The following is a 14,002-nucleotide window of genomic DNA, read 5'->3' as shown; positions in this document are numbered from 1 at the left end:
AAATGTCAACCTCAGAGCCTCTCCCAGAGGTTCAGACGTACGAATGGAGGCATCAGGTTGTGCCCACAGTGGTTAGACCTAATGTGCGCAGACCAGTAGCCCCTCTTCCTGTTAATGCCCCTACATCTCTTTTCTTTTCCACACCTTTCATTCTCCCTCCACCCTCATCCACGATCCCTGACCCCTACATTTATGCCCAAACGTCCACTGTAGCCCCTGCCATTGCCTCCATTTCAGTCCCTTCCACTGACACACTCACAGGTATATGCTTGCCTGAATCTTTCTCTGTGCTTCATTCTCATTCTGTGTTTGTTTGCTGTGAATATGTGTGTTGTACGTTGAGTAGATAACAGAGAACTGATTTTAAATGTTTTGAGCTAGTGAGATCTGTTTTAGATTTCACTTCAACATTTCTTGCATAACAGTACAGTGTTGGAAAGCCAAACATTCCATTCTTCCCAGTGGACTGATCTATCAAAATTAGAAAACTGTTCAGTGTTTCTGACTCACTATTTTTTGAAACATTGTCTTAAGACAGCATTATGTTAAATAATATTATTTTTCATAAAAACACAAAAGATTCAACAAGACATGCTTTTGTAGAAGAGAACAGAATTTGGAGATTATCAACAACAGTCAGAAAACACATTATTTGCTAATTATTTTGTAAATCATATATTAAATGATGTTACCCCCTGTAGGACACGTGAATGAAACTACTTTGCAAAAACAAACTGTTAATATAAAATATACTATTTTGTTTAAAATTTGAGGTTGGTAAGTTATTTATTTTTGTATTTAGTTCTTGTTCTATGTTGCTTGTATGAGCTGCATGAATTTTATTATATACCGATCTTCCAACAGCAGATCTGTAGCTTAACAAACATGTACTGTATGAGACTTGAACTTCCTCTTTTATGTTCTGTGTTAACTGCAACAGATGGATAATATTTTTAAAAATGCCTCAGTAGAATGCTGGAATGCTGCTTTAGTGCTTAATATTTTGTTAAAGATATACTATATTATATTATTATGGCATATTTTACATTTGTGTTTCAGAGCAACACAGACAGTTAAGTGTATTAGCAGAGGAGGAATGTCCCAATACAGTGTCTTCTAGTGAGTATACACTACAGCTGCTTTAACAGTTAACCTCTCATTGTATCGTATATACATTTTAGTGTTTTCTTTGACTTATTAGCAGTGTTGGGTATAGTTACTTTGGAAAGTAGGCTGGTTAGTTAGGTTACAACGTTACCATCAATTAAAAGTAATCAGTTATGATACAGCGTTACCTATTCATTAAAGTAACGCGTTAGAGTACTCATGCGTTACCAAAAATTAAAAGCCGTTTGCAGCGGCTCACACATGACAGACACAGCCCCCGGCCCCTTTAAATACACCTAGAAGTCGTGACTCCCGACAATGAATAACGTCAGTCATCCGACTAAATTAACACTGCAGGATAACAATAACAGGAAAGACAGTCAGCAATAGGCTATTCCACATGGCGTTTTATTTATTTATTATCACAGAACATATTATTAATCAAAATTCGCACCTACCCGGCCCGGGTAGCCTATACTACTGTATATTATGAGCACCACAAGATAACTCCTGATTTTTCTTTAACTTTAAATAATGCAGTTATCAAAGTACAAGTATGCTTACTTGTAAACACAACCTTAAACAGGCTTGCAGATTTAAATCCATTTAGAAATGATGAACAACCAGCCAGCCAACGATCTAAGAGAAATTAACAGCTGCCTGTCAAACAAAAATGATAACAAACCGAATTAAACCCTTCACTGCCACACAGGCAAATGACAAATCGCTTAATAGCCGAACTAATTATTATTAAAGTGTCACTCACAGTCACAAGCCTAAATTCGCTTTAACACAGTCCGTAAAACCAAACGCTGTCCTCTCTGCCATCTTGCCGGGAGTTCGAAAAAAACCCCACACACACACACAGGGTCAGGCGCAGGGCACAGACGTATCACAGCCATTGACTTTACGATCACAGAGCTTCGGCTCCGCTGATACATCCGCAGGTGGCACAGTAGACCTAGCCTACTGTCTGACAAAAAGCAGGCTGCAGTCGGGATTTTCCTTTCCTTAAAATAACGGATTACTTTTTTTAAAAAATAACGAAGTTACTGATTACTTACGCACGAAACTAACGCGGTTTAAGTTACACATTTCAGGAAAAAAGTAATTAAAGTACTCTAAAGTACTCTAAAAGTAAAGTTGTTACCCACAACACTGCTTATTAGTAATACTTGTGTGATGTCTGGGTATATATTTCTACAGCTGATGAGGATGCAGACGCTAAGCCCACAGATGTTCATCAAAACCATGAACCTCAACCTCGCAGAGCCGGAGTCATTAGTATAGCCAAACAAAAACCAAACAACAGAATGGACAAGCAACGGCCTGTTTTTGGACTTGAGGTTGTGCGGCCTGCAAAAGGGTGAGTCATATATGTAGAAAACAGTTTTTTGATTCTTTGATTTCAGTAACAAGTGCATTGAAGTGAACAAGTGTTGGCTGACACCAGCAAAGCACTGACAATTTGATTTCAATATCTGTTGATTTTAACACTTTGGGTGACTTTTTGGGGAAATCTTTGATGAAACAAAAACAGCCTAATGTATTTTATATATTTATTATTTATTTAATTGTATTTAATTTTATTTAAATTTTGTGTTTGTATTGTATTGTATATTATGTTGAACCAACCTGAATGTTGTTTGATGTGTTTATAAATGTTTTTCATAAATGCTGATAATCACTTACAATTGTGAAGACTTTAACACTGCTCTAAAACCAAAAGTTAACAATGTTATGATATAAATTTAATCAAATTAGGCAACGGACAGCAAGGTCACAAAAGCAGCAAAAGTTTAGAATTTTACGTTTTAGAAATGTTTACTGACATTTTGAGGCTTTGGTTTAAATCCAGGGTTAAAGTCACTTAATTTGCTTTTTTGTATTAGTTTCTATCTGAAGGGGAAAATATATGAGGTTGTTATGTTCATACAGTTATTTTTTTTTTATTACTTTGCATTTCAGCATGGTCTTTTATTAAACACTTAATTAATTTCAGAAAGGTCATTCACATTTTTTCAAGGTGATGCAATGCAGTAAAATTTAGATTTCTTCGTTCCTGCTGTCTTCCCAGCACACTTCATCAGTTCTGATGTGTTTTCCTCCTAGACCAGAGAGTATGACCTCTCTGCTGCCCAGTGACCAAAAGTCACTTTCTATGACTGATGTCACATATTTTGAACTGCCAAAATCAGAGCTGTCTGATACAAATAAAGTACACCCCAACGCAGCCCTTGAAAATGTTGCAGAACCTGCTGCGGTGCCTATATTCACCAACCCATTAACTGAGGTCCAGATCAGTCAGTCAGAGAATTCACAGAGCTCTGCTAAGCTGGCTGTTTTACACTCAGCTGCACATGAGCAGACAGAAGATGAGACGATTCTTCATAAAGACAAGACAGAGCCCTTTCAAAGTAGCTTTCAACTAGAGGAAATAGATGCACAAGAGGCCAGCCCAGAATCTGTGCTGCAGCTGCTCACAAATACAGAAATGTCCCAGTCAGACCGTACTAAAGAAGGGTAAGTGAGGAAAGATGCACGTGAAGTGTGAAGTCTGTTAAATTTGCCAGCATAGTTACTGTGTTACAAATGAAGCTTATGCTATATTAATATAAAATGCAAATACTGTATGTGTCGTGGTCTGTTTGCTTATTATTATTTATAAATCCATTTTACATCCTCCCTCTGATCTCTGTTCTAATGTCCCTGTCCCTCAGCACCAAAAGCATGGCTGCTTTACTGCCCTCTTGCCCGAAAGAGTCCCATTCTCCTTGGTCACCATCCATATTAGCTGATGACATAGCTGAGAATCAAATAGGAGACTTATTTGTTGACCGACCACCTTGGATGAAACAAGAAGGAGAAGAGACTAATTTTGACAGTTCTCCATATGTTCCCAGTATGATATATCTTCTTCCAGCCTGTCCGAGAACTGCTTTTACACCTGGGATGCCATCTATAACCTTTCAAGACACTAAGAGGCCTTGGGATGAGTCTGTGAAGATACTGAAAGAGAAAATTCAAAAGGAGAAATCAGCAAAACATATTCAAGATATGGATTGCTCACTGTATGACCAGAGCACTGTGGAAAATATGATATCCCTACATTTAACTTGTCCAAGAGCTGCCAGCATCCCAGGATTCCCATCTTTGCCGTTCTATATGGGCGATCTTCTTCCATTATGTCCAGATGTCTCTGTAGTTCCAGGTTTATCTTCAAGATATCCAGTCATTTGCACAGATGAAACCTGGCCTAAAGATAATTTAGTATTTTATTTTAGGAAAAACAAGGAACCAATTTTGCCAATGTCTTCAGTGAAGGTGGATTTTGAAACTGCAAGAAAGATGGTTGCATTGAGATCCTCTTGCTCAGCAGCACCCAAGACTCCAGGATTTCCATCTGCTCCAAAACCAGTTGCACCAAGTATGGTCAGGATTTTACCATCTTGTCCAAAGATTTCCTGCATTGCTGGATTTACATCTGCAAAAGAACTTGCCAGTCAGAATGTCTTTCAACAGTGGCCACCCAACAATCAATCATCTGTGATAAAAGCACAAAGGAACCAGCCCAGCTTGCCTCTAGTTCTAAGCATACTGAAAAAGGAGCAGTCAACAGAGATGGTGAACTTAGTACCATCTTGCCCAAGAAAAGCAAGGCTTTCTGGTTTTCCATCTGCACCAAAAAAAAAACAGGACATTGCATTCTGTATGACAAAACTCATGCCTCTATGTCCAACAACCTCTTGTGTCACTGGAATATCAGCTATACGCATTCTTACAAACACTTCAGATTCATTTAAGGAGTGGCCAAAGGACATTAAACCATTTTGGATGAAGACGATAGCATCTCAGCCGTGTCATTTAATCTGTCCATATCCTCGGTATGAAGTTACAGAGAGCAATATGTTGTCATTGAAACAATCATGTCCAAGAAAAGCAAGAACACCTGGATTTCCTTCTGCACCTTGGCTCATCCCTGAAACACAAATAATGTCTGGTACTCTATCAGCATGTCCACAGATGGCTAAAACACCAGGCTTTCCCTCTTTAGTTCAAAGCAAAGTTGATAAGACTTTGGTAAATTGGCTTTTTAAGGAGAAAGCTCTTTGTTTGAGGAGTCTGCCAGTGTACACATTTGACAACCTAGACATTGCTTATCAGGACAAAGAGAGTTTTAAAGTAATGTATGCTATTTTGCCAAGTTGTCCAGTGAAAGCAAGTGTCCCAGGCTTTCCATCTGCACCAAAGCCCAAATTAATGGTTTATCTTTTCCATTCCTTCCCAACAGTCTCAAATGTATCTGGGATGCTATCAAACATAATATCTGAGGTAGAATTACAATGGCCTGTAAATGAAAAGCCATTATGGGTAAAACAATTAAGCAGAAAGGTTCAGTCCATACATGCTGTTCCTCCTCAGTACAGAGAAATAAATGATAAAGCCTTCATTAAGCTTATGGTAGCTTTGCGCCCAACTTGTTCAATCAGTGCTAAATTGCCTGGCTTCCCATCTGCTCCGAGAAAAATAACTGAGAAGAAAGCACCAGATATGGTGTCTCTTGTGCCATCTTGTCCACATTTGTCAAAGGTATTAGGTATGGCGTCTGTTGACTTGGGAAATGAAGCAATAGATTCAAGTGCATGGTCTCTGGATGGAAAGCAACTGTACAAGAGGTCCTCAAAGAACGAGTCCGATATAATGTGTTCTTCGTCGAATCAAACATATGATGACCATCTGAATATCCACATAGAAGACATGGCTATGATTACGTCCTCCTGTGCAAAGCAATCCAATATCCCTGGTTTTCCATCCACATATTCAGAATCTGCACATATGCTTTATCATGCAAATAATACCCAAGCGTTACCAGAAGATGTTGGCCATAAAGAAAAAAAATCAATTGTGCTTAGTCCAGCAGATAATGAGATAGACCTGTCCAGTGCAAACAATTCTGATAATAGTTCCGCATTAGAGAAGGCCAAGGAGAATGTGAACTTTTGGGCAAGATGTGAGGAAGTACAAAAGGGAATTCTGGAGAGGGGGTAAGTTCAGAATTGCCCAAGTGGTTTTTTTTTTTTTGCAAGGAAGACATGTTGTATTGCACATTCTGCAGGCAGTGAATAGTGCATGAAATACTTTGACAATTGTTTCTAGGAAAATGCATTGCAGAATGTGGCACTCCATACCAGACATGCCACTATTACTGACTGTTGAGGAGAGGTGAGTTTGAAAAGAAACATAAGATAGAGAATTTATTGCTTTGCCTTGCTGCAACAGCATCCGTTTTTTTCCACATGCATAAAGGCATAGTTCAACCCAAAATAAAAAAATCTGTCACTCATCTTTATGTTGTTCCAAACCTGTATCCATTTCTTTCTTCTGTTGACACCAATTAATATATTTAGAAAAATACCTCAGTGTTTTTAGACCATACAAGTTTAGAACAACATGAAGATAAGTAAATGATGACAGAATTGTCATTTGGGTCACCAGTGCCTTTAATATCATAAATTCATAATGGTGTGAAAACTAAGAACAGCTTGTGAGTTGTAACAGAGACAATTTATGCCTGCTGCCTGCATCATGTATATGGAATCACTTAAATGGCTTCCAGTAAACAGAATGATGCATGCAGTCAAATCTTGCAACTTCACATCTGACATCTGGTTATACGCTTATTTTTCTCAGATGTCAAAGCATAAGTGCTCAGATTCCACCTTCTGAAAACTACAGAGAAACTCTGGTTAAAAATGATGACATGGATCAAGGTGTATTATGGACATCCCAAGACAGACCAGAACAGTTTTCAGAAGGTTTTAAGCAAGAAGAGACTACAAAAGATTATAATAGAATGGTACCCTCAACATCTGAAGATCAGCCTACAGAACCGCAACAAAAGTGTGTCCCAAACATGGTAGATCTTCTTCCATCATGTCCACTGTTCTCAAAAGTTTTTGGATCTCCATCAACAGTGCTATCTAGCATATGTAAAACAGACACAATCAACTGGCCTACTGATTTAAATATAATTTGGGATGATCCACATAAATCAACAAAAAATAATTTAATGCCACACTTGGAAAAATCATGCTATGAGGAAAAAATGGTATCCCTCATGTGCACATGTCCAAATGAAACAAGAATTCCTGGCTTTCCATCTGCTAAGAGACTCACAGAGGCCCCATGTATATCTTTTCCAGAAACATTCGTTGTTGTTGACACATCTACGCAGAACCCAATTCCAGAGGAAAAGCATCATGAGGAGTGCCTGAGCATGGAAATATCATTATTGGAAGAACATCCTAAAGCAAAGCCAATTTTACACATCGAAAGTCCAGTTGAGTATTCAGAGACGACTATAATGATGGCGGATACAGTTCCATCTTCAAAACTTGATTTCATATCTGCTCCAAAGAGTGAAGAAATACTTATATCATGTGAAGAATTAATTCTTCAAGAGCCTACAATTGCTGAGTCAGAACTGAGGGATGATTCAAAACCGACAAATGAGATATTAACCTTTGTGTCTCAAAATGCTACGCAAATGCCAGATTGTATCCCTGAAACCCAAGCAGAGCCAAATATGTTGGAGCTTCTTCCATCCTGTCCATTGCTTTCTAGAATCCCTGGATGTCCTTCTCTAAGGGTCCGTGAAGGAATGAAGTGCATTAGTGATCAAGCAGTAATCTATTGCAATTCATTAAAAGATAGACAGACTGGTATTTTTGGCCCCGTTAAAGATGAAAAAGACTCACAGATTATAGCTCTGGCACCAACATGCCCAAAAGCATCATGTATTCCAGGCTTTCCATCTAGACCACATTGTAAATCACAGATGGAGCCGAACATGCAAAACATTTGTCCCTCTTGCCCAGAGATTTCGCATATAGCTGGTTGTCCGAGCATCCAGACCCCTAAGATGTCCAATTGGCCTTTGAGTGCAGTTATTTTGCATTCAAATCAATTAAAGGAACCCCCTGTTGTTTTGGACATGGACAAGATATGCAAAGAAAATGGTCATAAAATGTTTGCTTTGGCTCCTACATGTCCATCAGTGGTCCATGTTCCAGGTTTTCCATTTGTGTCCGAGCCAATAATGCTGCACATGCTTCCCTCTTGCCCAGAGAAGTCTAATGTTATAGGATTTTCTTCTAAAAAGGAGCATTTAGATTGGTTTGTTGACAAGAAAACATTGTACAATGTATCTTTTAAAAAGCAACCTGTTGTTCTTAATGACAGAGTTGTTTGGCTTAGTGAATTAACTAAAATAATGTTTGCATTGGCTCCAACCTGTCCATCAAAGGAAAGAATACCAGGATTCCCACATGCACACAAGTGCAAAGCTACACTTCCCCACAGTATGGTTGATCTACATCAGTGCGTTCCAAAGAAGTCAAGAATCACGGGATTCTTATCAAGTGAGGAAATAAACACAGGAACATGGTTTGAGAATGAAAGGCCTCTGTTAGAGAGGCCACTGAGAACGAGGTCAGAGATGCCTGTCCAGTTTAATTTCGCAACTGCGCATAAAGAAATAGACAAAAATATTTTGCAGAGGATGTTTGCACTTGTACCCACCTGCCCAAGAGAAGCATGCATAGCTGGTTTCCCTTCTCTACCTCAGGTTAAAGTGGAGGGTTTCTATCTCCATAAAGACCCAGATGTTGTAAGCATTTTGCATTCTTGCCCAATGTCTTCTTTCATTGTAGGTGTTCCTACAGTTAAATCTGTGCCCATAGAAAAATCTCAAGAAAGCATATGGTCCACTCAGAAGCCCATATGGGTTAAACTTCTTAAAGAAAGACAATTTTGTTCTTTAAGTTATACAAAGGATAATGATGAATATTCAAAACCTATGTTCTTGCTTGCCCCGACGTGCCCTGATAAGGCCAGACATGATGGTTTTCCATGCTCAGAAAGGCTTAAAAAAGAAGAGGGTCCAGTGACAACGGTCTTCCGAGCTTCTCCAGAGTCTCCATTCTCTGCAACCAATGAAACAGAATTTAGTCACCTGGTCCCTGAAGTGCCATGTTCCCCGGTTGAAGCAAGGCTTCTTGATTTCCCAGTTGCTTTTACATATGCAATTTCTCCATCAATTCCAACCCAAGAACACACCAAATTTGAAGCCAAATTTACCCAATACTTAGAATCTGAAAATAATCAAACACTGGATATAACAGGCCCTGGTAAGATATCCATTTTAGACTGTGACTTGAACACTGAGCAATATGTATTCTCAGAAATCTATAGACATTTTTACTTTTTGTTTGTTTGATTTTTTTAAAGAAAATCCGAAAGAAATAGGAAGTTCTTATGAAATGCTCGTGGCTGGAGGGTGAGTTTCATAGCATGTTTTTGTGTATGGCGTGTGAAAACATTTTAGAAATTCATTTGTGTTCTTTTCTTGCATGTGCAAGATATTGTTTTGACATCGTTTGGGTTGTTTTGTACGTTAATTGAGGCCACATTTATCTTATTGTAGTTATTTTATATATGTATTCTATATTATTTATTGACATTGTTAAGGCTTAACTGGGAGCTTTATGCAAGTTTGTTCATGTAAAGCAACACCCATTGTGTCATTCAAAATAATCCAATAAAACATGGCTCGCCATTATTTGTTTTTACCTTAGTAATATATGACTTTTTCTTCACTAACTTGGTTATATTACCTGAATGTATGTTGTGCCTAAAAACACCTTTGGTGCATGTACACGAGAGAGACGCATGGTGCATGTGAATTGCATCATGGACCATGCTGATTATTGAACTACTGTATTCTTTATCAGTATTGAAAACCATGAGGTGAAGTTTTTTCTGGGAGAGCAACATGTTGGGGAGCAGTCTGCTAGTAAAACTCATGATACTGCAGAGCCTGGAGAGACTGCTATAGCCTTAGGATGGGAAGTTTTGGAGGCAGATGATACTTCCCCTGAAAAAGAAGGATCTTCTGGTCTTGTTAGGACTATAGTTGATGTCTTTCACAGAGGGTAAGATTAAATAACTTAGCTGGGTGAAATCACTGAGCACATTTGCTTTATTTTATAGTTTTATAAGATTAATATCAATATGCTAAGAGATGATTAAAACTACTCAAACCCATATTCCAATGTGTTCTTTGTTAAAGTAATTTTCATTAGTATCGTATGTTTACATTTATTTTTCTGGAAACTTTTTTTTTTTTTTTTTACTTTTTACATCTAAAGTGTTGCTTTCTTTTAGTTATGAGACAGTTGCTGCAATACTGCAGCCCTCTAGCTCTGGATCAGTCACAGGCACAGACACTTTAGATCCTCTTGACAGTCTTTCATCCTCTGTGGGTACCAAGGACAGTGCCACTGGAAGTTATCATTCATTAGAGGAACTCGTACAGGCAGCGGAGTCTGAGGCCTTTGATTCTGCTGAACCCTACATGTGGCGTTTGGTTGGTGGGTGTTCAGAAACATCACTGTCATCAAAAGAGACTGAAAGCTGGTTTGTTGAAGATGAAGAATTTTGCCTAATGAGGAAGTGGCCCCCTTTAACAGAGGAGGAACTTCATGAGATAACCAGAGACGAGGAGGACAAAACAGATATTGGCTCATTGATAAAGGAGTTTACATCTTCGGTTCAAGAGGAAACTGGTAATGATGAGATTGTGACAAAAAGTAAAATGTTGAAGGATGAGTTGTCAACCACACTATTTCCAGAGGAGGGGTGAGTTCATCAGGAGTGTTGCATTCAAACCCAACCTGCAAGTCCTGTAAATGGCAGCACGGCTATATTCGTTTTTCTTTTAACTCACATCTGCACACATTTTGCATTGAAATGGCTTTTATTATGTTGTCTGTTTTTTTGTTTTTCTTTAAATATTATGTTCATGTGTCTGTAATTTAGCTTTTTGCTCTAAGGTGCAGTGTGTCATTTCAATGCCACTAGTGGCACCTAATGGAATTGCAGAAATATTAATTGTGTCCAGATATGCAACACACCTACCGCCCTTTCATTTTAGCCCCTTCTTCCATTATTTGGCCAGAATGAATTGTCCCGCCACAAATCAAGCCTTTGAAATATTTAAGCAGGCTGAAACTACTTTGAAATCTCCACTGAATACCAGAGAGATATTTTTTAAAACAAAGAAATTATGCACTTCACCTTGTGACTTTAATTTATTTGTTGCATGACGCAAAGGTATGTGCAATTTCTGAAGACACCAATTCATGCAGTGGTACAACTGCATGTTAAACAGGATGTTTGGTTGTGATTTATAAGTTTGTCGTGGTACAGTCAGTGCATTCATTACCTCAACAGAAAATAAAGTAGTGATACTGTATTTTTGTTCTTAAGGCCACAACATCATTTTGTCCCAGAAGTCTCTCTTTTCATCCAACGGACTAAGCACGAATTGCTGGATGAAGTAAAACCACCTATGTCCTTACTGTCTTCAATAAATGATCATAACCAAAAGACGATCACAGAACAGACTGTTTCAGCCTCAAAAGAACCTATGCCACCAAGAAGGACTAAGAAGCAAGACATTCTTCAAGAGACACTTCCATCATCATCACCAGTTTCCAACCCAGCTGATCCAAAAGATCAGAGTGATAACATCTGTGTCATAAAACAAACGGATCATTATTCTCAGAGTACATCACAAATTGTACAGCCAGATACTCCACTCACCACCATCCAGAGTTCTTCAGCTGTGGTAGATAAGGGTACATCTTTAGAAACGGGTCGCTTGACGGATGTACCTGTCCCACTGACAAGCCCTTCTTTTCCTGAAGGGACCTCTGTGATAGAAACAGCTGAAGCTGAAAATGTAGTAAAAGTGTCCAGAATTGTGATTTCTTCACCAGAACCCAAAGAGAAGCCCACACCCAAAGAAATTATAGCATCATGTCATAGCAACAGCGAAGAAAATTTTCCTTTAGTGCCTGATGAAGACACAGTCACAAAGTTACGTGCTCCTCAGAGGCGGAAGAATAAAGCTCAAACCAGCAATGTTGATGAAGCTGGAGGAGAGTTTGAAGAAAAGAGTACATTGTCTTCTGTCATCACCAGTATGTCCCAGTCTGAAGACAAAAGAAAGACCCATGCTGGTGATGAATTGAGCATGAAAGACCAGGTACAACTGGATCTGAATGTTCCTGAGGTGTCGGAAGTAAAAATGCGAATTAGTTGCACTGATCTTCCAGTCCCAGTGCCACGTGTAAAGAAACGTCTCAGTGGATGTTTTGCAGATGATCTTCCTTCTCCTTCAACTACCCCTTTATCTGAAGCAGATCCAGGTAACATTGTTCTCCAAACAGAAGACCATCAAGATTCAAGTCTTCCTGTCACAGTGCCACGTTCAAAAAAACGTCTCAGTGCTTCTTTTCCAGATGATCTTCCAGCCACTTTATCCACCCCTTTATCTGAAACAGATCACGGTAATATTGTTCTCCAAACAGAAGACCATCAAGATTCAAGTCTACCAGTACCAGTACCAGTACCAGTGCCACGTGTGAAGAAACGTCTCAGTGGTTCTTTACCAGATGATCTTCCAGTCCCTTCATCAGCCACTTCATCTCAAGCAGATTCAGACAACATTGCTCCACAAACAGAAGACCATCAAGATTCAAATCTGCCAGTTCCAGTCCCGCGTGTAAAGAAACGTCTCAGTAGTTCTTTTCCAGATGATCTTCCAGCCCCTTCACCCTCTCTTCCATTACAAGCAGGTTCAGATAGCATTGCTCCACAAACAGAAAACCATCAAGGTTCGAGTCTTCCAGTCCCAGTGCCACGTGTAAAGAAACGTCTCAGTGGTTCTTTTCCAGATGATCTTCCAGCCCCTTCATCTTCCCTTCCATCGCAAGCAGGTTCAGATAGCATTGCTCCACAAACAGGTGACTATCGAGACTCAGGTCTTCCAGTCCCTGTCCCACGTGTAAAGAACCGTCTCAGTGGTTCTATTCCAGATGATCTTCCAGCCCCTTCATTCACCACTTCATCTCAAGCAGATTCAGACAACATTGTTCTCCAAACCAGAGACCCTCAAGATTCAAATCTGCCAGCCCTGGTTCCACGTGTTAAGAAACGTCTCAGTGGTTCTTTTCCAGATGATCTTCCAGGCCCTTCATCCTCCCTTCCATCTCAAGCAGGTTCAGATATCATTGCTCCACAAACAGAAGAGCATCAAGATTCAAGTCTTCCAGTGCCAATGCCACGTGTGAAGAAACGTCTAAGTGGCTCATTTCCAGATGATATCACTGTTCCCTCAAGTTGTCCAACTCATTTAGATTTATTTAACATAGTGGTCCTTGACGGATCACCAAGTGATGCAAACATGCCCATCCAAATTCCCCACTCAGACAAACTTAGTGATAAGTTCTCTGATGAGAACCTTCCAAGCTTCCCTCAAGTAGAAGAAGGCAAGCTTCATCTCTCAGAACACAAACAATGTTCTGTTGAAGTGGACATGCAGGGGAGGGCAGAAGCAGAGGTTGAGAGCCTGGAGGATTCCACCACCTCAAGTGCCAATAAAGTAGAGCTAAACGAAAAAGGCCTGGGGGAGTCTGGTTTAGCCCCTGAAGGCCAGTTAGTACCTGATGTTATCAGTGAAAAACCTAAGACTAATGCTCCACCTGGTGAATATTGTAAGGACAAAGGAGAGACAGACCAACACATTAAAAAAGATAAAAGTGTTGAGGAAGATACGGATGCTGTACATTCTGGAGATGATGAGGTTGATTTGAGCATGGACACTGTAGATGATACAGGTGTTATCATAGATGTATTTAGGTAAGTTTCATAGGATAAACTGTTGCAACATTTGTAGACATTTCAAAAGCCAATTTTTGTCAAAAGTGCAGTAATTGCTCTCTAACTGGTGCTCTGTCCATTCATCCAATACTGGTGTTCCTTTGATGTT

At 39.3% G+C, this 14,002-nt stretch overlaps 1 protein-coding gene across 2 annotated transcripts in view; it reads left to right on the top strand.

Annotated features, from left to right (window-relative positions):
• ehbp1l1a (EH domain binding protein 1-like 1a) overlaps positions 1 to 14,002 on the top strand; it is a 41,838-nt gene that overhangs the window by 22,526 nt on the left and 5,310 nt on the right. Inside the window, exons 10-19 of one of the 2 annotated variants that reach the window (XM_059526212.1) lie at positions 1,060 to 1,119; positions 2,314 to 2,473; positions 3,220 to 3,630; positions 3,828 to 6,152; positions 6,265 to 6,330; positions 6,799 to 9,296; positions 9,397 to 9,445; positions 9,900 to 10,100; positions 10,333 to 10,806; positions 11,437 to 13,872. In XM_059526212.1, the coding sequence (XP_059382195.1) occupies positions 1,060 to 1,119; positions 2,314 to 2,473; positions 3,220 to 3,630; positions 3,828 to 6,152; positions 6,265 to 6,330; positions 6,799 to 9,296; positions 9,397 to 9,445; positions 9,900 to 10,100; positions 10,333 to 10,806; positions 11,437 to 13,872 (8,680 nt within the window). The remainder of the gene's footprint in view (positions 1 to 1,059; positions 1,120 to 2,313; positions 2,474 to 3,219; positions 3,631 to 3,827; positions 6,153 to 6,264; positions 6,331 to 6,798; positions 9,297 to 9,396; positions 9,446 to 9,899; positions 10,101 to 10,332; positions 10,807 to 11,436; positions 13,873 to 14,002) is intronic. The other variant, XM_059526220.1, reaches the window with a different exon arrangement.

This window comes from Carassius carassius, chromosome 3, assembly GCF_963082965.1.
Source record: "Carassius carassius chromosome 3, fCarCar2.1, whole genome shotgun sequence".
Taxonomy (NCBI): domain Eukaryota; kingdom Metazoa; phylum Chordata; class Actinopteri; order Cypriniformes; family Cyprinidae; genus Carassius; species Carassius carassius.
Note: the sequence above shows the minus strand (reverse complement) of the source record. Positions and strands in the feature narration are given on the sequence as shown.